Source organism: Heterodontus francisci, unplaced genomic scaffold, assembly GCF_036365525.1.
Source record: "Heterodontus francisci isolate sHetFra1 unplaced genomic scaffold, sHetFra1.hap1 HAP1_SCAFFOLD_398, whole genome shotgun sequence".
Classification (NCBI taxonomy): Eukaryota; Metazoa; Chordata; class Chondrichthyes; order Heterodontiformes; family Heterodontidae; genus Heterodontus; species Heterodontus francisci.
The window spans coordinates 1,435,709-1,461,841 of NW_027140825.1; the positions used below are offsets into that span (position 1 = coordinate 1,435,709).

Genomic DNA, 26,133 nt, shown 5'->3' on the forward strand with positions numbered 1-26,133 from the left:
AACAATGCATAAAGTAACTATTACGAACATTAATTTCATCAACAATGGTACCAAATGGGGATAGTGGTGTTTCCTGTCTTAAAGGTGGAAAGCAGGAATATGGAATGGCAAGGAATCATGACCACTATCTCCGAATAACACTTCAGTATCTTCTGTCAGCAGATCTCTAACTAGTTTGGTTTAGTTTAGAGATACAGCACTGAAACAGGCCCATCGGCCCACCGAGTCTGTGCCGACCATCAACCACCCATTTATACTAATCCGATACCAATTCCATATTCCTACCACATTCCCACCTGTCCCTATATTCCCCTACCACCTACCTATACAAGGGGCAATTTATAATGGCCAATTAACCTATCAACCAGCAAGTCTTTGGCATGTGGGAGGAAACCGGAGCACCCGGAGGAAACCCACGCAGACACAGGGAGAACTTGCAAACTCCACAAAGGCAGTATCCAGAATTGAACCCGGGTCGCTGGAGCTGTGAGGCTGGATCTGTGAGATTCGTTTCAGAGGAGGAGGCTCGTTATAAGCAATGTGATCAAACCGCCCCTGCTGCTGTGGAAACTGCAGACAGGTCGAATAACCACTGTCACTGGCATTGTATTCCTTACAGAGCACCCTCTGGCCACATCATACCAACAAAATCTTAGAGGGCAACAGAGCTGGACAGGCAGAGGCCATCCCAGGGAACCCCACATAGGGAGAGATAAAGAGAGAATGAGAGAGAGAGCACAGCTGAGAGGGAGCAAGGGAGAGGTAGAGTGATGCAGAGACACAGAGAGAGACAGACTGATCGGCAAAGCCACTGAGAGATGGAATGATTCAGGAAAAATAAGTTAGACAGAGAGAGAGAGAGAGAATGAGAGATATAGTGACAGATAGAGAGAATGAAGCAGTAGGAGGTGTAGAGACAGACAAGGAGAGACAGAGACAGAGCGATACAGAGGCAGAAAATGAGAGGAGATTGTAAGAATTAATGAGAGAGAGAGAGAGAATAAGAGTGAGTGTGTGTGAGAGAGAAATGGAGACAGACAGCAAGAGTAAGCGAGGAAATGAGAGGCGGGAAAGAGAGTGGAAGGAAAGAAGAGAGTGAGATAAAGAGAGAGAATGAGATTGGGTGTGTGTGTGAGAGACAGAAAGAGCAACAGAGCAGAGAGGAAATGAGAGAAGGAAGGAGAGACAGTGATAAAGAGAGAGAATGAGAATGTGTGAGAGAGGAAAGATAACAAGAGCAACAGAGAGAGAGAAACAGACATGAAGAGAGAGAGCAAGGAAACAATTTTACTGAACTATGTTAACCTTTTTTAAAATCAATATTGGTGAAGTCTGCTGTTCCCCTGGAGGAGAAACCCCCCCAAAAATACAAAAGCAACTGCAGCAGAATAAAAATCCTAACAAATTGAACAATAACTTCAACAGGAGTAAAAAAAAAACAACAATAAATTCAGCAACAACCTCAACAAGAAAGACACAAACAAATTCAACAACAACCTCAACAGGAAATAGCACAAATAAATACAACAACTTCAACAGGAAAAAGCACAAACAAATTCAACAACAACTTCAACAGGAAAAACACCGACAAGTTCAACAACAAATTCAAATGGGAAAATACCAACAAATTCAACAACAACTATAACAGGAGAAAAACACCTCCAAGTTCAACAACAAATTCAACAGGAAAAACACCAACAAATTCAACAACAACCTCAACAGGAAAAACATCAACAAAGTCAACAACTTCAGTGGGAGAAAACACCAACAAAGTCAACAACAACTTCAGCAGGAGAAAAACAGCAAATTCAACAGAAACTTCAGCAGGAGAAAAACACCAACAAATTCAACAACAACTTCAGCAGGATCTGCACGTTGTCTGTTCATGGGATCTTGCCTTTTAGAAAGTGGCTGCCACTGTTCCTACATTACAGCAGTGGCCGTACTTCGAAACAGTAGCAAAGAATATGGGAATAGCAAAACATGCGAGATCTTGGGCTTCATAAATAGAGCCATTGAGTGCAAAAACTGGGAAGTTATGCTGAACATTTATAAAGCTCTGGTTAGGCCACAACTGCAAAATTGCATCCAGTTCTGGTCACCACACTTTAGGAAGGAGGTGAGGTTCCTTGAGAGGGTGCAGAGGAGATTTACCAGAATGGTTCCAGGAATGGAGGATTTTAGTTACAAGGTAAGGTTGGAGAAGCTGGGGTTGTTCTCCCTGGAGAAACTGAGATTGCGTGGAAACCTGAGGGAGGTGTACAAGATTGTGACAGGTTTAGATAAAGATTACAAAGAAAAGCTGCTCCTCACCCAGGAGTCAGTCCCCAGCTCCACTGACTGGTCCCACACTGTTGGTGTTCCTGCTCTTCGCTCCAGCTGCAGGGAATTTACAGCCCGACACGTCCTTGCCGACCTTTTTGGTCCACACGAACGTCGTTCCACGCCCTCTTCATCTCGCCCCCAGCCACATCTCCTTCTGTTCCTCTCTCCCTCATGTCCTATCCAACTGCCCCCCTCCCCCCCAGCTTAAATACATCTTCCCTATTCCTCTCATCCTGTGGTACTGAGTTCCACATTATCCCCACTCTCTGGGTGAAGATGTTTCTCTCAAATTTCCAATTAGATGTATTGGTGACTGTCTTATATTGACGCACCTGCCCCCTGTTTTTACTGGTCTCACCCGCAAATGCAAACATTTTTCTCTACATTTATCTGATCAAGACCCCTTTCATAATCTTAAATAGCTCTATCAGGTCACTCCTCAGCCTTCTCTTTTCTAGAGAAAAGAGCCCCAGTCTGTTCAGTCTTTTCCTGATCATTATAACCTCTCAGTTCTCGTATCATCCCTGAACATCTTTCTGTGTCTTCTGATGTCGAAGACATGTTCACACTGCAGTAGGTAAACCAAACAGGATACAGAGCTGCAGGCTTTTATCTGAAACAGGTGTTTCTATTGGTGTTTTTGTTGAACTGCTCCATCTCTCTGAGTTACTGTGCAGACTCCAGGCACAGAAATGCACGGCCGAGTGATCCTCCCACAGGCTGGAGGACTCCAGGTTGAACTGGGCGTCAGTCGGTCACTTGGCGCTGAAACCCCCCCCCCCCCCCCCCCACCGTCCCCTCTGAAATCACACTTGGTACAGCTGGGGAGTAAAACATTATTTTGAAATAAGACCATGAGACTCAGTAACAGATATATCTTCCACTGGAAGCTTATCCTGCAATTGGAAAATCAGTGGAAAGAAGAGAGTTGAGTCTTGTGAGAAGCCACATGAAGATTCAAGCAATTGATTCAGGTTTGCACAACACCTCCCTCCCTGATGGGAATCCTACGCCCCTCTCTCGACCATTGGCTGCCAGTAGTTGTTGTTGCATTTGTTGGTATAATTTTGTTGTATTTGTTATTGTATTTGCTGGTGTTTTTCTCCAACTGAGGTTGTTGAATTTGCTGGTGTTTGAATCTCCTGCTGATCTGTTGTTGAATTTATTGACGTTGTTCTCCTGCTGAGGTAGTTGTTGTTTTTGTTGGTATTTTCCCTGCTGAGGTTTTTGTTGTACTTCTTGTTTCCTTCCCTGCTTGAGTTGTTTAATTTTTTTTTTGTTGAGGTTGTTGTTTTATTTTGGAGTTTTTTCCCTGCTGAGGTTATTTTCCGTTTTTTAACTCATTCATGGGATTTTGGGCGATACTGTTTGAGGCCAACAATTATTGTCCATCCCTAATTGCCCCTTGAGAAGGTGGTGGTGAGCTGCCTTCTTGAACCGCTGCAGTCCATGTTGGGTGGGTACACCCACAGTGCTGTTAGGAAGGGAGTTCCAGGATTTTGACCCACAGTTAGTGAAGGAACGGCCGATATATTTCCAAGTCAGGATGGTGTGTGACTTGGAGGGGAACCTGCAAGTGGTGATGTTCCCATGCATCTGCTGCCCTTGTCCTTCGAGGTGGTAGAGGTTGCGGGTTTGGAAGGTGTTGACGGAGGGAGCCTTGATGCATTGCTGCAGTGCATCTTGTAGATGGTACACACTGCTGACACTGAGCATCAGTGGTGGAGGGAGTGAATGTTTGTAGATGGGGTGCCAATCAAGCGGGCTGCTTTGTCCTGGACGGTGTCGAGCTTCTTGAGTGTTGTTGGAGCTGCACCCATCCAGGCAAATGGACAGTATTCCATCACACTCCTGACTTGTGCCTTGTAGATGGTTAACAGGCTTTGGGGAGTCTGGAGGTGAGTTACTCGCTGCAGGATTCCTAGCCTCTGACCTGCTCTTGTAGCCACAGTATTTATATGGCTACTCCAGTTCAGATTCTGTTCAATGGCAATCCCCAGGATGTTGACAGTGGGGGATTCAGCGATGGTAATGCCATTGAATGTCAAAGGGAGATGGTTATATTCTCTCTTGTTGTAGATGGTCAATGCCTGGCACTTGTGTGGCGCGAATGTTACTTGCCACTTATCAGCCCAAGCCTGGATGTTGTCCAGGTCTTGCTACATCTGGAAACAGGCTGCTTCAGAATCTGAGCTGTCGCGAATGATGCTGACCATTGTGAAATCATCAGTGAACATCCCCACTCTGACCTTATGATTGAAGGGAATTTCATTTATGAAGCCGTTGGAGATGGTGGAACAGGACGTACCCGGGGATGGCGATAGCGAGGTCTGTGACATTGTCTGTAAGGCATGATTCCTTGAGTATGACTATGTCAGGTTGTTGCTTGACAGCTCTCCCAACCTTGGCACAAGGCCCGAAATGTTGGTAAGGAGGACCGTGCAGATTCAACATGTTGTTGCATCTGCTGCTGTTTTTCACCTGCTGAAGTTGTCTTTGTTGCTTTTCTCCTCCTGACGCACTTCTTGAATTCTGTTGGTGTTTTTTTCTCCTCCTGACATTGGTTGGTGAGCTTTTTTTTGCCAACGTTGCTTCTGAATTTGTTGGTGTTTTCCCTCGCTGAGGCTGTTGTTGAATTTGTTGATGCTTTTCGTGCTGAGGTTTTTGTTGTGTTTGTTGTATTGCCCGGAGGAGGTTACAGAGATAGGGAGGGTTGTAGGGCTGGAGGAGGTTACAGTGATAGGGAGTATTGTAGGGGCTGGAGGAAGTTACAGAGAGAGGGAGGGTTGCAGGTCTGGAGGAGGTGACAGCGATAGGGAGGGTTGTAGAGCTGGAGAAGGTTACAGAGATAGGGAGTATTGTCGGGGCTGGAGGAGGTAACAGAGATAGGGAGGGTTGTCGGGGCTGGAGGAGGTTACATCGATAGGGAGAGTTGTCGTGTCAGGAGGAGGTTACTGAAATAGGGAAGCTTGTAGGGGGCTGGAGGGGGTTATGGAGATAGGGAGGGTTGCATTACCTTAAGCAGGATACAGACATAGGGAGGATTGGAGGAGCTGGAGGAGGTTACAGAGAGAGGGAGGGTTGCAGGGGCTGGAGGAGGTTACAGAGACAGGGATAATTGTCACTGTTCATCGAGTGTACTCAGTGTTAACCCCAGTATCATTCTGGTGAATCTCAGCTGTATCTGGTCTCAGGCAAACAGCTGCTTGTTGAGGAAGGTGCCCAGACTGTGTGCAATATTCCAAATGTAGTCTAACCAGAGCCTCCTACAACTGTGGCATTACCTCCAAACCCTTTGCATTGTAGCTTCATCCATTAATCACACGTTCCACAATGCATGACTGGATGCACGCATACACCACACACACTCTCCCAACCCTCTCTCTCTCCCACCCCCTCTCTCTCCTCAGTTTGTTTGACTATGTTGTTAGTTGTGCATCTTTGTCCTTCAGCTGATCTTATCTGTGCCTCTGATATGAAGAGTCTATTGTTCTCAGTCCTTGACAAACACAACAGCTTCCTGCTTTGCAAAAGTTGACATTTTCCTAGTTGACACACGGCACAACATTCAAATCTGTTAGTCCCAGGGAATGCAAATATCAAAGCCGGCTCAGAAGAGCTAATGGGCCCATTGTGGGACTGAATGAATATCTGACAACCTGGCATGGACACAGGGGCACTGACAGAATCAGCAATCCAGAGAGAATGGAAACTGTGGAAACTATCAGGGACGAGGCGTTGGACATGGGCTGGTTGGAACTGAGATGCACATTCAGACGCCCCTTTTCACAGGCAGTGTAACATTGAATAACAATGTGCTGCAAGGTGATTGTGATTACTGAGGGGACAGTGACATTGTGATTCTGTCACAGGAATATTATCTAGAACCCTGGACTGACTGCACTGCCCAATGTGCTAATGATCTAACAGAGAAATGTGGGGACAGACGAATCCCACCCAATCAGAAACAAATCCTCGAATAGTCCAACAGAGGGAGGCCATTCGGCCCATCGAGGGTTTGTCATCTCTTTCGAAAATCAACCCAGTTAATCCAACTCCCCACACTTTCACACATAATTCCCTCATTTAATTCCCCTTCAAGTGTTGAGCCAATTCCCTTTTTGAATAATACCATTGAATTTCCACCACCCTATCAGACATTGCCCTCCAAATCCAAACCACTCATGATATTAAAAAACATTTATCCTCATGTCACCTCTGGTACCTTTGCCCATCACATTAAAGATGTGCCCTCTGGTGATCTATCGAATCTCCCCTTAACCTTCTCTACTCTAAGGAGAACTCCCCTTTCTAGCCCAGTCTTTTTACTTGACTGAAATTCCTCACCAACTGAACCATCCGAGAAATTTTCTTCTGCATCCTCTCCAAAGCCGACAGGTCTTTCCCAAAGTGTGGTGCCCAGAATTGGGCACAATGTTCCAACAGGGACCGAACTGGTGTTTTATACAGGTTTGGCATGACTCCCGGACTTTTGTACTCGACCTCTCTATTTCCAAAGCCCAGACTGGAATATGATTTATTAATCGCTTTCTCAACCTCCTCTGCCACCTTTAAATATTCCTGCACAAGCCCCCCCAGGTCTCTCTGTTCTTGCACCACTTCACAAATTGTTTTGTTTCATCTCTCCTCATTCTTGCAGTCAAAATCAAACATATCAAAGACTAATCCCACCCATATCTGGGACAAATTACCTGCTTATTATTATTCGGTCAGTCATGGACAATGGTCTGCCAGTAACTCTATAAAGTTTACATGCAACACTTTTCCTTCCAAAAAACAACATCCTCGGTGGTTCTTGTATTGGAGTTTATACCTGAAGCCCACTGCTATCTCAATGTTGGCAGTTGAGGAGCAGTCAGTGACTGAGACATTAACATCTGGTCAGGGACCCCTCACAATATCCCATGTCCTGAATACTCAAACACTCTCTCACTGAGAAATTTATGTCCTCCTCATTCTGGTTTGTATGTGTTACTAACGCTGTATCTGTGCTATTTCGGAGATGGTATCACTGTCGCTGATGTGAGGATTTCATTGTTCTCATTCTGTGACTATATTCTGAAAAACACAATCATTTACTTTAACCCCATCGACCTCAAGGAGGAAAATGGAAGTCCGATCATTTGTCTCTCTGGAACATCTTGTTTCTCTGCCCCCTCTCATCATCCCCCCAATACTGACCCACTACTGATAAGAGAGGCATGTCTCCTGTGAATATTCTCTCCCTAATACTTAATGCCTATGAAAGATCAAATATACACAGCCAACTGGCAAATACTAACTATAATATTCAGAGTCCCAGCCCCAGGCTCCAATCTCCCTACACACTCTCTGTTGGGTAACTGAAGACAAGTTATGTTACAACAGCAAAGCCCCGTGGGTTAGCATGGTCCCAGGAGAAATATTAATTTGGTTTATTATGGCAGCTACTTTAACCAAAAGGCCTTCGTTTGCATAGATTATGTAATGTCATTCATCATTACTAAATGTTAATATTTCAGCCAACCAGCACTGCAGTCAATCCGTCGTGGTGTATATAGGAGTTGGAGCTGACACTGAGACTGACACTGTTCACAGCAGAGTGGACCCGAGACTGAGGAGCAAGCAGCTGGAACTGAACCGACAACATCTCCCACCCAGTGACACCTCCATTGGAGACTCTGGTAAGCAGTCGGGTATGGGAGGACTGTTAGAAAAAGCAAAGGAGTTTGTCACTTGCTAGGTATTGACCCAGGGGGTGTGTGTCCTGCTTCTCCTGAAACAACACCATCTCCATGAATAACCTTTGTCAGAAATTCAAAGAGGTTTGTTTCAGGGATGCAGGAGACAGACCTGGAGGAGAGAGTCAGGAACACATGTGGTTTATTCATAAAAGCTTTGGAGAGTGGAAAGGGTGAAGGATTGGAGTCAAGTTCCTGATGTTTAACAAGAACATGTAGCTGAGCTCACCTCTGTCTGTAAGAGCCCCAGTGAGAGAGAGATAATTAGATGGAGCTCACCTCTCTAAAACAGATATACTGACAAACTCCTCGGCAACTCCCTATTTAATATTCCCTCCAATTTCCCTACTCGGTAATCTCTCTCAAATGTTTGTCTTGTGTTTCCCTTTCCAGAATCTCAGCCAGTAAGATGTGGACTCTGCTGATCATTCTGGGTTACCTGAGTGAGTAACTTTCATTCTCGACAAAGTTCACCCCCAGTACAACTAGAACAAGCTGTGTTTATTCAAACCGTTACATAGAATAATCTCCCAAGATGTTGCACAGAAATCTGATTGAAGAAATGTCTGACACACGGCAGGGAAGGAGATGATTGGAGGGCTGACTGTTAGTTTAAAAGAGCAGACGGAGGTGGAGAGGCAGAAAGGTTTAGGAGGCCAGACATCTTGAAGCCACATCAGACACTGCTGGAGGAAAGGGAGTGGAGGGAAGTTCTACAGGAGGCTTGGGTCAGAGAAACAGAGATTTGGTGAAGATTACAGAAATGAGGTGGGAGAGGGCGGGAGAGGTCATGAAAGAATTTGAACAGGAAGATGGAAGTTGTACATCAAAGGCGTTTGCAGCTGTGAACCAATGTGGGTCAGAGAGCACAGGGGTGATGTGTGACTTAAACTTTCTGCAAGATAACATACAACAGCAGTGTGTTGGAGGAGACCTGACTTCTGGAAAGTGGAAGCTGGGAGGCTGGCCAGGAGTGGATTAGAAGATTTGATTCTCTAGAAGGTAGAGGGTTTTTGGTAGAGGATTGGCTGAGGCAAAATCTGTGATGGTGGATATTAAGTAGGTTGTAATTGGATGCCCTTGTGATGAGGAGGCGACAGGGAAGGAAGCTGGGCACAGTCGGAAGCTGATGAGAAATTGGAGAGGGACAAGATAGATTCTCGGGGTACCATAGAGGTAACAGTGCTGGAGTGGGTAGGGAAGACACTGCAGGAGACTCTCTGCCAGAGACTAGACTGGGTTGAGTGGAAATAGGCCAGAGCAGTTCCACCCAGCTGGACATGGAAGGAGTGGTGTTGGCGATGGATAGTGTGGTGAATTGTGTCAAAGGCTGCCGACAATTCGAGAAGGATGATCAGAAACAGTATTCCTGACTTGGCTCTTGCAGCTTCACTGCTGCTCAAACACTTTACCAGTTCTTTGGTAACTCTAGACTTGACTATTCCAAAGACCTCCTGGCTGATCTCTCACATTCCACCTTCTGTACATTTTTGTCATCCAAAATGATACTGCACAAGTCCCGTTCACCTTTCATCTCCGTGCTCACTGACCTACACTGGCTCCCGGTTCAGCAAGGCCTGGATTTCAATATTCTCACAATCGTTTCCAGATCATTCTATCACCTCGCCGTTCCCTACCGCTGAAATCATCTCCAGCCCCACAACCCTCGGAGATCTCTGCGCTCCTCTAATTCAGGCCTCTTGAGTATTCCCGATTCGAATCCCTTCCACTATTGGCAGCTGTGACTTCACCTGCCGAGGCTTAATGCTATGGAATTCTATCCCTCAACTTCTCCGTCTCTCCACCTCTCTTTCCTCCTTTCAGACACTCCTTAAAACCTACCTCTTTGACAGAGCATTTGGCCACCTGTCCGACCAGCTGCTTCTGTGGATCGGTGTCAGTTCGGGATGGTAACACACCGATGAAGTGCTTTGGGACATTTTATTACATCAAAGGCTCTACAGAAATGCAGGTTGTTGTTGGTTTTGAGACTACACGTTCCCTCTGCAGGACCCACCAGTCACACTGGGTCGCTTGTGCTCCACCTGGCAGTTCTCGCTCCTCCTCCACTTTACATCTTTCCTACTGGGATGAAGTGAAGCTGAGATATTTACTGCTTTCTGTTACCTGAGAGCTGGTGGTTAATCTAGAATAGGGAGGACTGTCTGTGAGCAGTGAGTTAGAGGGGGAGGCTGAGCTGGGAGACAGATGGAAACCCAGTTTAGAGAAGGAGGACATTTTCCAGCTTTAATCTGGGGGGTTTTGACCAGGGCGGAGGGTGAAACTGAGATTATTGGTATTTTGGGAGGGTACAAGGCGTGTGTAACATTAATTGTACTTTATATTAACATTAAACATCTTTCTGTCACTCAGTCACAGACTCCACACTCACTGACCCGTGTGTAAATCACACAGTCCTGGACCAGCCCTGGAGGAGCATCGATTGTAATGAGACTGAGTGCTCTGGTCAGGTGAAGTGTGATCAGAATCTTGCTCAAGGATGGTACAGATTTAAAAGGTAATGTAAAGGAACAAATTCTGGGTAAATCAGTTAATGAGGGAGGAGTAAGGGATTTCCCCCAGTTTCAGGTACTATCTGCTGTTACCAGTCTCTCTAACAGTTAATATTTACCATCAGTTCAGGGACTGACTCTGTGATTATTGTTTCAGTTCTGGTGGATGGAAGATTCCGGACACTGTTGTCCCAGATAGCCACTGCTCCACACGTGCCTCAGGCTGGTTACAGGGTAATTTCCGTCTTAAAAATATCAGATTTACATTCACTGTCCAGCACTGTTCACATGGGTTACATTCTTCAATCTTTATAAACTCTCATTTCAGGTTCCCATCCCAGTGTGGGAAATGGGGAAGTAACGAGGACAGTTTGTTTTAACAAGGCTGGAAATCGCTGTCACAAGACCCAGGAAATAAAGATCGAGAACTGCAGCAGTTATTTTGTTTATGAGTTGAAGCCTCCACCTGACTGTGAAGCTGTTTATTGTACAGGTAGATTGCTGTTCATGGTGCAGATGGGTGATTCTGGGATGTCCCGTGTCACCCATAGAAATGAGACAGTTTACTCACTGCCCTCCTTTTTGTAAGGGACACAGTGAATAAAAGATCTGTAAAACAGAGTGAACTCTTCACTAAAACTCTAGGGAACTGAAACATGCGCTCGCTGTCTGGAGAGAGGGCTGGCATGTCTGGGTAGTATTCTGTCTGGTCTGCAATTGAGGAGATTCAGGTTTTCTGGTGAGTATCAGACACAGCAGCAGGATCCTGACAGACTCTATGTGAAGGGCAGTCACTCTCACCTCACCTCTTGAGTTCCACTCTTTTGTCCATGTTTGAACCACACTGTAATGAGGTCAGGTGCTGAGTGACCCCGGCGGAACCCAAACTGACCATCACTGAACAGGCGATTGCTGAGCAAGTACCACTTGATAGCACTGTCGATGACACCTTCCATCATTTTACTGATGATAGAGAGTAGACTGATGGGACGGTAATTGGGTGGGTTGAACTTGCCCTGCTTTGACTTGTCCTGCTTTTTATGTACAGGACATGCCTGGGCAGTTTTCCACATTGCAGTGTAGATGCCAGTGTTGTACCTGCACTGGAACAGCTTGGCTAAGGATGCAACAAGTTCTGGAGCACAGGTCTTCAGTACTACTTCCGCGATATTGTCAGGGCCCATAGCCTTTGCAGTATCCAGTGCCTTCAGTCATTTCTTGATATCAAGCGGAGTGAATCGAATTGGCTGAAGACTGGCATCTGTGATGCTGGGGATTGCAGGAGAAGGCCGAGATGGATCATCAACTCAGCACTTCTGGCTGAAGAATTTTGCAAATGCTTCAGCCTTATCTTTCGCACTGATGTGCTGGGCTCCCTGATCATTGAGGATGGGGATATTTGTGGGGCCACCTCCTCCAGTTAGTTGTTTAATTGTCTACTGCCATTCACGACTGGATGTCGCAGGACTGCAGAGCTTAGATCTGATCCGTCGGTTATCGGATCGCTTAGTTCTGTCGATCACATGCTGCTTCTGCTGTTTGGCATGCAGATAGTCCTGGGTTGTAGCTTCACCAGGCTGACACCTCATTTTGAGGTCTGTCATGTGCTGCACTTTGCATGCCCTCCTGCACTCTTCATTGAACCACGTTTGGTTTCCTGGCTTGATGGTCATGATAGAGTGGGGGATATACCGGACCATGAGGTTACAGATTGTGGTTGAGTACATTTCTGCTGCTGCTGTTGTTCCCACAGCACCTCATGGATGCCCATTGTTGCATTGCTAGACTTGTTTGAATCTATCCCATTCAGCACGGTGATAGTGCCACACAACACGATGGACGGTATCCTCAATGTGAAGGCGGGACTTTGGCTCCACAAGGACTGTGCGGTGGTCACTCCCACCAATACTGTCATCAGCAGATGGATATGTGGCAGGCAGATTGGTGAGGATGACGTCAAGTATATTTTCTCCCCTTGTTGGTTCTGTCATCACCTGCCGCAGTCCCAGACTAGCAGCTCGGTCAGGAGTGGGCTGCAGCGACTGAGGGCAGTGGGATGTAGTGACTGAGGGGAATGAGATGTAGTGACTGAGGAGAGTGGGATGCAGTGAATGTGGGGAGTGGGATGTAGCGACTGAGGGGAGTGGGATACAGTGACTGAGGGTAGTGGGATGTAGTGACTGAGGGGAGTGGGGTACAGTGACTGAGGGGAGTGGGATGTAGTGACTGAAGGGAGTGGGATACAGTGACTGAGGGGAGTGGGATGTAGTGACTGAAGGGAGTGGGATGCTGTAATTGAGGGAAGTGGGATGCAGTGACTGATGAGTAGGATGTGGTAACTGAGGGGAGTGGGGTACAGTGACTGAGGGGAGTGGGATGACGAGACTGAGGGGAGTAGGATGTAGTGACTGATGGGAGTGGGATACAGTGACTGAGGGAAGTGGGATGCAGTGACTGATGAGTAGGATGTGGTAACTGAGGGGTGTAGGATGTAGAGATGCGGGGAGTGAGGTGCAGTGACTGAAGGGCATGTTATAGAGTGATTCGGTGGACTGGGTGTGGTGACATAGAGAAGTGGGATGCAGTGATTGAGGGTAGTAGGAGCAGTGACTGAGGGGAGTGGGATACAGTGACTGAGGGTAGTGGGATGCAGTGACTGAGGGGAGTGGGATACAGTGACTGAGGGGAGTGTGATACAGTGACTATGGGGAATGGGATACAGTGACTGGGGGGAGTGGGATACAGTGACTGAGGGGAGTGTGATACAGTGACTGAGGGGAGTGGGAAGCAGTGACTGAGGGGAGTGGCATCCAGTGACTGAGTGGGAGTGGCATCCAGTGACTGAGTGGAGTGGGATCCAGTGACTGAGGGGAGTGTGATGCAGTGACTGAGGGGAGTGGGATGCAGTGACTGAGGGGAGGGGGATGCAGTGACTGAGGGGAGTGGGATACCGTGACTGAGGGGCGTGTGATACAGTGACTGTGGGGAATGGGATACAGTGACTGAGGGCAGTGTGATACAGTGGCTGAGGGGTGTGTGATACTGTGGCTGAGGGGAGTGGGATGCAGTGACTGAGGGGAGTAGGATACAGTGACTGAGGGGAGTGTGATACAGTGACTGAGGGGAGTGGGATACAGAGACTGAGGGAAGTGGGATGCAGTGACTGAGGGGAATGGGATACAGTGACTGAGGGGAGTGTGATACAGTGACTGTGGGGAATGGGATACAGTGACTGAGGGGTGTGTGATACAGTGGCTGAGGGGAGTGTGATACTGTGGCTGAGGGGAGTGTGATACAGTGACAGAGGGGAGTGGGATACAGTGACAGAGGGGACTGGGATACAGTGACTGAGGGGAATGGGATACAGTGACTGAGGGGTGTGTGATCCCTTCCATTTATCTTCACATCCTCCTCGCTTTCACTTGTCACTTGAACTTTTCCCAGTTCTGATGTAAGGTCACATATTAACATTAAACATCTTTCTGTTACTCAGTCACAGACTCTGCACTCACTGACCCGTGTGTAAATCACACAGTCCTGGACCAGCCCTGGAGGAGCAGCGATTGTGATGACACTCGGTGCTCCAGCCAGGTGAAGTGTGATGATGGTCTTCACTTCGGATGGTACCGATTTAAAAGGTAATGTAAAGGAACAATTTCAGGGTAATCTCGTCAATATGGGCAGAATAAGGGATTTCCCCTACCTTCTGGTACTATCTGATGGTACCAGTCTCTCTAACAGTTAATATTTACCATCAGTTCAGGGACTGACTCTGTGATTGTTATTTCAGTTCTGGTGGATGGAAGATTCCGGAGACTGCTGTCCCACATCATCACTGCTCCACACATGTTACAAGCTGGTTACAGGGTACTGTCAGCCTTTATAATATCAGATTTATATTCACTGTCCAGCACTGTTCACATGGGTTACATTCTTCAATATTTCTAAATTCTCATTCCAGGTTCCCATCCCAGCGTGGGAGAGGGTGAAGTAACACGGACAGTTTGTTTATACTGGGGTAGCAATCACTGCGACAAGGTCCATGAGATAAAGATCAAAAACTGCAGCAGTTACTTCGTTTATGAGTTGAAGTCGTTGTTTCATTTCGCTGCGTATTGTACAGGTACATTGATGTTTCTATATCATTCAGAGGCTGATTCTGGGTTGTCCTTTGTCACCCACCGAAATGAGACAGTTTACTCGCTCCCCTCCTTATTGAAAGGGACACAGTGAATAAAGTGTCTGAAACACAAAGTGTACTTCACTGAAACTCTAGGGAACTGAACTCTGCTGTCCCTGTCTATCAGGCACTCTGATCCCTGCAGTGTTCATGGCTCACGTCAGGTCCCCACTGCAGTGCTGGATACCTCACACTCCCTCTCCAGGAAACAATGTTCACGAGGAGTCGGATTGGATAGTCGAGGGTTTGATAAAGATGAAAATCTGACACTGTCTGGACTCGAGTACTAAATACATGAGCTCTTCGGGTTTCCTCCTCTCCGCCCTCTTCCTTTATTACAGATCCAGAGACTGCCACAACTGAGGAACCCGTGGAACAATCAACTCGAGAATCCACGAGGGGATCATCGTCTACCCCAGCGGTGTCTGGAACATCAGGTACCCCCCTTGTGGGCCCATTCGAAACAGATTCCACACCCAATGTTACATCATAGAAGATCAGTCCTGGAGATCATCCAGTCTCTTACTGAGGGAAGTGGGATGGAGTGACTGAGGGGAGTGGAATGTAGTGACTGAGGGGAGTGGATGGGGCGACTGAGGGGAGTGGAATGGGGTGACTGAGGGGAGTGGGATGGGGTGACTGAGGGGGAGTGGGATGTAGTGATTGAGGGGAGTGGGATGTAGTGACTGAGGGGAGTGGGATGTAGAGACTGTGGGGAGTGGCATGCAGTGATTAAGGGGAGTGGGATGATGTAATTGAGGGGATTGGGATGTAGTGAAGGAGGGGAGTGGGATGAAGTAATTGAGGGGAGTGGGATGCAGTGACAGAGGGGAGTGGGATGCAGTGACGGAGGGGAGTGGGATGATGTAATTGAGGGGAGTGGGATTTCGTGACTAAGGGGATTGAGAAGATGTGATTGCGGTGAGTGGGATGCAATGACTGAGGGCAGTGACATTTTATGACTGGGGAAAATGTAATGCAGTTCCTGTGCCAACTGGGATGCGGTGAGTGTGGACAGTGGATTGTCTCACAATGGTTTTTATATACACTAGCATCTGTGATTTACTGTACTCTAATCTATCCAGTTCGAGCTTTCTCTCACTCCTTCTCTCCCCCATGTTTCTCTTCCTTTATTACACATCCAGAGACTTCAACAACTGCAAGAACCAAGGAGCAAACAACTCCACACTCCATTGAGAAATCACCATCTAACCCAATCGATATTTTCACCTCAGGTGTCAGTATTGTGTTGATCAATCAGGACGGGTTGACTCTTGCACTGACTGCCTGATTTGGGTGAATGGAATCTACCGCACAGGAAGAGGCCACTCGGCCCCTCTTGCTACTCCTCTTTATCCAACCTTATCCCTCTTTTCCTTTCTCCTTCAGGTGTTTAACCAGATTTACCTCAAATTTCATTGCCCTGGACAATTCAGGATTAATTCTACATTCTCACTACACCTTGATGTACTTGTCCATAGTTCACTGAAGGCAGCAGCACAGGTAGATCATGTGGTTTGGAAGGCATATGGGATACTTTCCTGTCTTAGCCGAGGCACAGAATATAAGAGCAGGGCGGTTACGATGGAGCTGTACAAAACGCTAGTTTGGCCACAGCTGGAGTACTGAGAACAGTTCTGGGCACCACACTATAGGAAGGATGTGATTGCACTGGAGAGGGTGCAGAGGAGATTCACCAGGAGGTTGCCTGGGCTGGAGCATTTCAGCTGTTAAGAGAGGCTGGCTAGGCTATGGTTGTTTTCCTTAGAGCAGAGAAGGCTGAGGGGGGACCTGATTGAGGTATACAAAATTATAAGGGGCATTGATAGGTTAGATTGGAAGAAACTATTTCCCTTAGCGGAGGGGTCAGTAACCAGGGGGAATAGACTTAAGATAAAAGGCAAGAGGTTTATAGGGGATTTGAGGAAACAGATTTTCACCCTGAGGGTGGTTGGAATCTGGAACACACTGTCTGAAGAGGAGGTAGAGGCAGGAACCCTCACAACATTTAATAAGTATGTAGATAAGCACTTGAAACGCCGCAGCATACAAGATTACGGGCCAAGTGCTGGAAAATGGGATTAGAATAGCTACGTGCTTGATGATCGGCATGGACACGATGGGCCGAAGGGCCTGTTTCCATGCTGTATAATTGTATGAGTCTAGGGCTGTGACGCACTTTTCAGTAAAGAGGCTTCCTCTGAAATCACCACTGGATTTACTTGTGACTGTTTTATTTTCTATCCCTCTCTCTCCACCCTCCTCTCCCACTGCCTCTTTCTGCACTTCCTGTCAGTATCTCTTTTGCTCTCTGTGTATCTTTCTCTTTATATCTCTATATTTGCTCTCTCTCTCTGTCTGCCATTTTCACTTAGTCTCTGTCTATCTCTATCTGACAATTTCGTTTTCCCTCTGTCTCTCTCTTTATCTCTGTAACTCACTGCTCTCCCCATTTCGCTTCTTCTCTCGCTGTCTGTATCTGTTGCTCTCACTCTCGGACTCTTTCTTGATCTCTCACATTTTCTATCGCTCTCTTTCTTCTCATTTTTCTCTCCCTCTGTTGCCCTCTTTCACTCTGTCTCCCACTCTCACTGTCTCTAACTCTCACACGTTATCTCTCACTCACAGTGACTGAGGGCAGTGGGATGCATTGACTGAGGGGAGTGGGATGCATTGACTGAGGGGAGTGGGATGTAGTGACTAAGGGGAGTGCAATGTAATGGCAGAGGATGGTGGGGTGTAATGACTGAGAAGAGTGGGATAGACTGATGGAGGTGAATGGAATGCAATGACTGAGGGGACTGGGATGGAGTGGCTGAGCGGAGTTGTGTGAAAGGTTTGAGGGGAGTGAGTTGTAGTGAATGAGGGGAGTGGAATACTGTGACTGATATTAGATCCAGAGAGTGAGGGAGAGTGGGAGGCAGTGACGGAGGGGCTTGGGATGCCGTGACTGAGGGCAGTGCGATGGCCTGACTGAGGGAGTGGGATGTTGTGACTGAGGGAAGTGGGAGTGCGAGTTAGAGCCTGAGAGTAGTGGGATGTAGTGACAGAGGGAGGTGGGATGCAGTGACTGAGGGGAGTGGGATAGACTAACGGAGCTGAGTGGGATGTAGTGACCTATGGGAGTGGGATGCGGTGACTGAGGGGAGTGGAATGTAGAGACCGAGGGTTGTGGGTTACACAGGCTGAGGGGAGTGTAACACAGTGACTGAGGGGAGAGTGATACAGTGACTGAGGGGAGTGGGATACAGTGACTGAGGGGAGTGGGATACAGCGACTGAGGGGAGTGGGATACAGCGACTGAGGGGAGTGGGATACAGCGACGGAGGGGCATGGGACACAGCGACTGAGGGGAGTGGGATACAGTGACTGAGTGGAGTGGGATACAGTAATGTCGTGATCAGGATGGAAGATGATGGATTTATAAAGATTGATATCTCACTTTCTCCTGACACTAGTACCATCCTGTTGAAATGTTGTGTTTTTCTCCATCTCTCACTCTGCAATGTTTCCCTCCCTTTATTACAGAGCCCATGACTTCCCAAACTCAGGAATCCGAGGAACAATCGACTGGAGAATCCACTGAGGTTTCATCCTCTATCCCAGTGGGCTCTGGAACCCCAGGTATCTGCCGTGCCGGATTATAATTACAGAAAGATGGAATCAGAGACTGGTTACAGCACAGAAAGAGGCCATTCAGCCCATCGTCACCGTGCCAGCTCTCTGCCAGAGCAATCCACCTACTCGCACTCCTGCCATTTCCCCATCACCCAGCAGATTGTTTCTCCTATGATAATTTTCCAATTCCCTTTTGAAAGCCTCAATTGAACCTGCCTCCAGCGCACTCACAGGCAGTGCACTCCAGACCCTAACCACTCGCTGTGTGAAAAGATTTTCCTGTCTCTGTTGCTACTTTTACCACTCACCTAAAACCGGTGTCCTCTGGTTCTGGATTCTCCCACCAATGGGAACAGTTTCTCCCTGTCTGCTCTGTCCACATCCCTCGTGATTTTGAAAACCTCGATCAAATCTTCTCTTAATCTTCTCTTCTCCAGGGAGAACAGCCCCATCTTCTCCAATCTATCCAAGTAACTGACGTCCCTCATCCTGGGAAACATTCTTGTAAATCATCTCCGCACCCTCTCGAATACCTTAACATCCTTTCTAAGTATTAACCGCTCTCTCGACCTGTCTTGCCACCTTCAATGATCTGTGCACATGTGCCCCCAGGTCCCTCTGCCCCTGCACCCCTTTACAATTGTATCCTTTATTTTATATTGCCTCTCCTCCTTCTTCCGACCAAAATGCATCACTTCACAATTCTCTGCATTAAATTTCATCTGCCACTTGCCTGCCCATTCCACAGGTCTGCCTAAGTCCACTTGAAGTCCATCACTATCCTTCTCACTGTTCACAACACTTCCATGTCTTGTGCCCTCCACAAATAAGGTTGTTGAGCTGCAGGCGCAGATAGCCACGTGGAAATATGCTGTTGTGGCAATAACCGAGTCCTGGTTCTAAGAGAGGCAGGACTGGGTAGTGAATATTCCTGACTACAAGGTGTTCAGGAAAGAGAGGGGAGGAAGGAAAGGAGGAGGGGCATCAGTATTGTTTAAGGGGAGAATTACAGTGCTGGAAGGAGATGATGTCGCAGAGGAACCAAGGATAGAATCCATCAGATTAAAGTGAAACAACGAAAGAAATACCATGACCTTTCTGGGTGTATGTTCTAGGCCAACAACTAGTGGGAAAGATATAGATGAACAGATTTGCATAGAGCAACCAAGAGATGCAAGAGTTAAAGTGTAGATATATCATTGGGCAATAATTATCTGAATATAGTCTGGAATAGTAATAGTGTAAAGGGCACAGAGGGACAAGAGTTTCTCGAATATGTTCAGGAGAATTTCCTACGTCAGTTTGTTTCCAGTCCAACGAGGAAGGAGGCATTGTTGGATCTGATTCTGGGAAATGAGGTTGGACAAGTGAATTAAGGGTCAGCCGGGGAACATTTGGGGACAGTGACCAGCGTATCATATGGTTTAGGTTGGCAATGGAAAGTGACAAGGAGAAATCCAGAGGAAAGATAATTCATTGAGGGAGAACCAATCTCAATGGAGTGAGAACAGATCTGACCCAAATAAACTGGAATCATATTACAGAGTCCCACACTGTGATGCCTGAAGTGCTCATTCCAAGAGACGCATCCAGTCTCTTAATGATGGAGTGTGGGGCAATGATAGAGGGCAGTTGGAAAACAGTGACTGAGGGGAGAGGGATCTCGTGACTGAGGGGGGCGGGGTGGGATGCAGTGACCGAGGGGATTGGGATGCAGTGACTGAGGGCAGCGGGACATAGTGACTGAGGGCAGTGGGACATAGTGACTGAGGGCAGTGAGATTTAGTGACTGAAGGGAGTGTGATGTATTGACTGTGCGCATTGGGATACAGTGACTGAGGAGATTGGGATACAGTGTCTGAGGAGATTGGGATACAGTGTCTGAGGGGAGTGTGATGCAGCAACTGAGGGGAGTGTGATACAGTCAATGAGGGGAGAGCGATACAGTGACTGAGGGAACGGTGATACAGTTACTGAGGGAAGTGTGATACACTGACTGAGGGAAGAGCGATACAGTGAGAAAGGGGAGTGTGATACAGGGACTGAGGGAGTGTGACATAGTGACTGAGGGGAGAATGATACAGCGACTGAGGGGAGAGTGATACAGCGATTATGGCAGTGTGATACAGTGACTGAGGGGAGTGTGATACAGGGACTGAGGGGAGTGGAATACAGTGACTGAAGGGAGTGTGATACAGTGACTGAGGGGATGGGACACAGTGACTGAGGGGAGTGTGATGCAGCGACTGAGGAGAGTGTGATACAGCGACTGAGGGGCGTGTGATTCAGTGACTGAGGGGAGTGTGGAACAGTGACTGAGAGGAGTGTGATACATTGACTGAGGGGAGTGCGATACAGTGACTGAGGGGAGTGGGATCGGGCGACTGAGATGACTGTGATACAGTGACTGAGATGAGTGTGATGCAGTGACTGAGGGGAGTGTGATAGAGACAGAGGGGAGTGTGACGCCGTGACTGAGGGGAGTTTGACACAATAATGTAGGGAACAGATGGAAGACTATGGTTTTATAAAGATTGATATCTGACATTCTCCTGACACTAGTACCATCCTGTTGACCTATTGTGTTATCCTCCATGTCTCACTCTGCAATGTCTCCCTCCCTTTATTACAGAACCCGTGACTTACCAAACTCAGGAATCCGAGGAACAATCGACTGCAGAATCCACTGAGGGGCCCTCCTCTATCCCAGCGGGCTCTGGAAGCTCAGGTATCTGCCTTGTGGGGTTATCATCGCAGAATCATGGAATCATAAACCGGTTACAGCACAGAAAGAGGCCGTTCAGACAATCGTCACCGTGCCAGCTCTCTGCCTGAGCAACTCAACTACTCCCACTCCTGCCATTTCCCCATCACCCTGCAGATTGTTTCTCCTGTGATAATTATCCAATTCCCTTTTGAAAGCCTCAATTGAACCTGCCTCCAGCACAGTCTCAGGCAGTGCATTCCAGACCCTAACCACTCGCTGTGTGAAAAGATTTCCCTGTCTCTGTTGCTACTTTTACCACTCACTTAAAGCCGGTGCCCTCTGGTTCTGGATCCTCCCACCAATGGGAACAATTTCTCCCTGTCTACTCTGTCCACATCCCTCGTGATTTTGAACATCTCGATTAAATCTCTTCTTAATCTTCTCTTCTCCAGGGACAAGAGCCCCAGCTTCTCCAATGTATCCATGTAACTGACGTCCCTCATCCCAGGAACCATTCTCGTAAATCATTTCCGCACCCTCTCGAATACCTTCACATCCTTCCGAACGTATTAACCGCTCTCTGGACCTGTCTTGCCACCTTCAATGATTTGTGCACACGTACGCCCAGGTCCCTCTGCCCCTGCACCCCCTTTGCAATTGTATCCTTTATTTTATATTGCCTCTCCTCGTTCGTCCGACCAAAATGAATCACTTCACAATTCTCTGCGTTAAGTTTCATCTGCCACTGTCTGCCAATCCCACCAGCCTGTCTATAACCTCCTGACGTCTATCACTATCCTCCTCACAGTTTACAATACTTCCAGGTTTTGTGTCATCTGCAAATTTTGAAATTGTGGCATGTACGCCCCAGTCTATGTCATTAATATACATCAGGGAAAACAGGGGTCCGAGCAATATTACAGATCAAAACACAGATGCACAGAGAATTAGGAGGAACAGATAACACTGGAGTAGAAAAGAGTAACGTATTAGACAGGGACAGTGTAAGAGGGAAGGTGATGAGCTGTAAATTCAGTTCAATGTGTGTGTATATGAGAATGCAATGAGAGTGGTAAAAAAGGTTGTTGAGCTGCAGGCGCAGATAGCCATGTGGAAATATGATGTTGTGGCAATAACAGAGTCCTGGCTCTAAGAGGGGCAGGACCTGGTAGTGAATATTCCTGACTACAAGGTGCTCAGGAAAGGGAGGGATGGAAGGAAAGGAGGAGGGGTATCAGTATTGATAAAGAGGAACATTACAGTGCTGGAAAGAGATGATGTCGGAGAGGAACCAAGGATAGAATCCATCAGATTAGAATGAAACAAGGAAAGAAATACCATTACCTTTCTGGGTGTATTCTATAGGCCAACAAGTAGTGGGAAAGATATAGAGGAACAGATTTGCATGGAGCAACCAAGAAGTGCAAGAGTTAAAGTGTAGATATATCGTTGGGCTTTAGTTATCTGAATATAGACTGGGATAGTAATAGTGTAAAGGGCAGAGAGGGACAAGAATTTCTAGAGTGTGTCCAGAAGTATTCCCTCCGTCAGTTTGTTTCCAGTCCAACGAGGAAGGAGGCATTACTGGATCTGGTTCTGGGAAATGTGGTTGGATAAGTGAATTATGGGTCAGTCGGGGAACATTTAGGGGACAGTGACCATCATATCATGTGGTTTAGGTTGGCAATGGAAAAGGATAATGAGAAATCCGGAGGAAAGATAATTCATTGAGGGAGAACCAATCTCAGTAGAGTGAGAACAGATCTGACCCAAATAAACTGGAATCATATTATAGACACACATAGTGTGATACCTGACGTGCTCAGTCTCAGTGACCCATCCAGTCTCTTACTGATGGAGTGTGGGGAAATGACAGAGGGCAGTGGGATATAATGACCGAGGGGAGTGGGATGTACTGTCTCAGGGGTGAAGGATGTAATACTGAGGGGAGAGGGATATAGTGACTGTGGGCAGTGGGATATAGTGAGTGAGGGGAGAGGGATGCAGTGACTGAGGGGAATGGGACATCGTGACTGAGGGGAGTTGGATATAGTGACTGTGGGCAGTGGGACATAGTGATTGAGGGTACTGTGATAAAGTGACTGAGGGGAGTATGATACAGTCACTGAGGGGAGTGGGATGCTGCGACTGAGGGCTGTTTGATAGTGTGACTATGGGGAGTGGGATACAGTGACTGAGAGGAGTGTGATACAGTGACTGAGAGAGTGTGATGCAGTGACTGAGGGGCGTGTGATGCAGTGACTGAGGGGAGTGTAATACAGCGACTGAGGAGAGTCTGATACAGCGACTGAGGGGAGTGAGATACAGCGACTGGCGTGTGTGTGATACAGTGACTGAGGTGAGTGTGATACAGTGAGTGAGGGGAGTGTGATATAGGGACTGAGGTGATTGTGATTGAGTGACTGAGGGGAATGTGATACAGTGACTGAGGGGAGTGTGATATAGTGACTGAGGTGAGTGTGATGCAGTGACTGAGGGGAGCGTGACGCCGTGACTGAGGGGAGTGTGACACAGTAATGTATTGAACAGGATGGAAGATAATGGTTTTATAAAGATTGTGATCTGTCATTCTCCTGACACGAGCACCATCCTGTTGACCTGATGTGTGTTTCTCCCTGTCTCACTTGGCAATGTCTCCCTCCCATTATGACAGAACCCGTGACTTCCCAAACTTAGGAATCCGAGGAACAATCGACTCGAGAATCTACTGAGGTTTCATCCTCCACCCCAGCGGGCTCTGGAAGCTCAGGTACCTGTCATGTGGGGTTATCATCGCAGAATCATGGAATCAGAGACTGGTTACAGCACAGAAAGAGCCCGTTGAGCCCATCGTCACTGTGACAGCTCGATGCCTGTGCAACTAACCTACTCCCACTCCTGCTATTTCCCCGTCGCACTGCAGATTGTTTCGCCAATGACAATTTTCCAATTCCCTTTTGAAAGCCTCAATTGAACCTACCTCCAGCACACTCTCAGGCAGTGCATTTCAGATCCTAACCACACGCTGTGTGAAAAGGTTTTACTGTCTCTGTTGTAATTTTTACCACTCACCTAAAACCGGTGCCCTCTAGTTCTGGATCCTCCCACCAATGGGACATAGGGGTGTGGGGCATAGTTACTGGGGGAGAGGGATGTAGTGACTGAGGGGAGAAGGTTGCACTGACCGAGGTGAGTGGGATATAGTGACTGAGGGCAGTGGGACATTGTGACTGAGGGCAGTGGGATATAGTGAGTGAGGGGAGAGGGATGTAGTGACTGAGGGGAGTGGGACATAGTGACTTAGGGTAGTGGGATATAGTGAGTGAGGGGAGAAGGATGTAGTGACTGAGGGGAGTGGGACATAGTGACTGAGGGGAGTGGGATGTAGTTACTGAGGGCAGCTGGACATAGTGATTGAGGGCAGTGGGATGTCGTGACTGAGGGGAGTGAGACATAGTGACTTAGGGTAGTGGGATATAGTGAGTGAGGGGAGAGGGATATAGTGAGTGAGGGGAGAGTGATATAGTGACTGAGGGGAGTGGGACATAATGACTGAGGGGAGTGGGATGTAGTTACTGAGGGCAGTAGGACATAGTGATTGAGGGCAGTGGGAAATAGTCATCGAGGTGTGCGGAACATAGTGACTGAGGGCAGTGGAACATAATGAATGAGGACAGTGGGACATATTGTCTGAGGGCAGAGGGATATAGTCATTGTGGGGAGTGGGATATAGTCATTGGGGGCAGTGGGACATAGTCACTGAGGTGAGTGTGATATAGTGACTGATGGGATAGGTATGCAGTGATTGAGGGCAGTGGGATATAGTGACTGAGGGCAGTGGTATGTATTCACTGCACGGAGTGGGATGTGGTAGCTGCGGAGAGTGGGATGCAGTGACTGAGGTGAGTGGGATACAGTGACTGAGGGGAGTGGGATACAGCGACTGAGGGTAGTATGATACAGTGACTGAGGGGAGTGTGACACAGTGTCTGAGGGGAGTATGATACAGTCACTGAGGGGAGTGTGATGCAGAGACTGAGGGTAGTGTGATCCAGTGACAGAGGGAGTGTGAAACAGTGACAGAGCGGAGTGTGATGCAGTGACTGAGGGGAGTGTGATGGAGACTGAGGGGAGCGTGACGCCGTGACTGAGGGGAGTGTGACATAGTAATGTAGTGAACAGGATGGAAGATAATGGTTTTATAAAGATTGTTATCTGTCATTCTCCTGACACTAGTACCATCCTGTTGACCTGATGTGTTTTTCTCCATGTCTCACTTTGCAATGTCTCCCTCCATTTATAACAGAACCCGTGACTTCCAAAACTCAGGAATCCGAGGAACAATCGACCAGAGAATCTACTGAGGTTTCATCCTCCACCCCAGCGGGCTCTGGAAGCTCAGGTACCTGTCTTGTGGGGTCATCATCGCAGAATCATGGTATCAGAGACTGGTTACAGCACAGGAAGAGGCCATTGAGCCCATCGTCACCGTGACAGCTCTATGCCTGGGCAACTCACCTACTGCCACTCGGGCCATTTCCCCGTCGCACTGCAGATTATATCTCCAATGACAATTTTCCAACTCCCTTTTGAAAGCCTCAATTAAACCTGCCTCCAGCACACTCTCAGGCAGTGCATTTCAGATCCTAACCACACGCTGTGTGAAAAGATTTTCCTGTCTCTGTTGTGACTTTTACCACGAACCTAAAACCGGTGCCCTCTAGTTCTGGATCCTCGCACCAATGGGACTGAGGGGAGTGGGACATAGTTACTCAGGGGAGAGGGATGCATTGACTGAGGGGAGAAGGTTGCACTGACCGAGGGGAGTGGGATATAGTGACTGAGGGAAGTGGGACATAGTGACTGAGGGCAGTGGGATATAGTGAGTGAGGGGAGAGTGATGTAGTGACTGAGGGGAGTGGGACATAGTGACTGAGGGGAGTGGGATGTAGTGACTGAGGGAAGTTGGACATAGTGATTGAGGGCAGTGGGATGTAGTGACTGAGGGGAGTGACACATAGTGAATGAGGGGAGAGGGATATAGTGACT

General features: G+C 47.6%; 1 protein-coding gene across 1 annotated transcript in view; it reads left to right on the top strand.

The window, feature by feature from the left end:
- Positions 1 to 26,133, top strand: part of LOC137361228 (uncharacterized) — a 77,985-nt gene that overhangs the window by 37,978 nt on the left and 13,874 nt on the right. Inside the window, exons 2-13 of the mRNA XM_068026136.1 lie at positions 7,848 to 8,009; positions 8,460 to 8,509; positions 10,440 to 10,537; positions 10,737 to 10,813; positions 10,908 to 11,072; positions 14,073 to 14,217; positions 14,370 to 14,446; positions 14,541 to 14,702; positions 15,101 to 15,196; positions 18,288 to 18,383; positions 21,010 to 21,105; positions 25,391 to 25,486. Of these exons, the coding sequence (XP_067882237.1) occupies positions 10,515 to 10,537; positions 10,737 to 10,813; positions 10,908 to 11,072; positions 14,073 to 14,217; positions 14,370 to 14,446; positions 14,541 to 14,702; positions 15,101 to 15,196; positions 18,288 to 18,383; positions 21,010 to 21,105; positions 25,391 to 25,486 (1,033 nt within the window). The 5' untranslated portion in view covers positions 7,848 to 8,009; positions 8,460 to 8,509; positions 10,440 to 10,514. The remainder of the gene's footprint in view (positions 1 to 7,847; positions 8,010 to 8,459; positions 8,510 to 10,439; positions 10,538 to 10,736; positions 10,814 to 10,907; positions 11,073 to 14,072; positions 14,218 to 14,369; positions 14,447 to 14,540; positions 14,703 to 15,100; positions 15,197 to 18,287; positions 18,384 to 21,009; positions 21,106 to 25,390; positions 25,487 to 26,133) is intronic.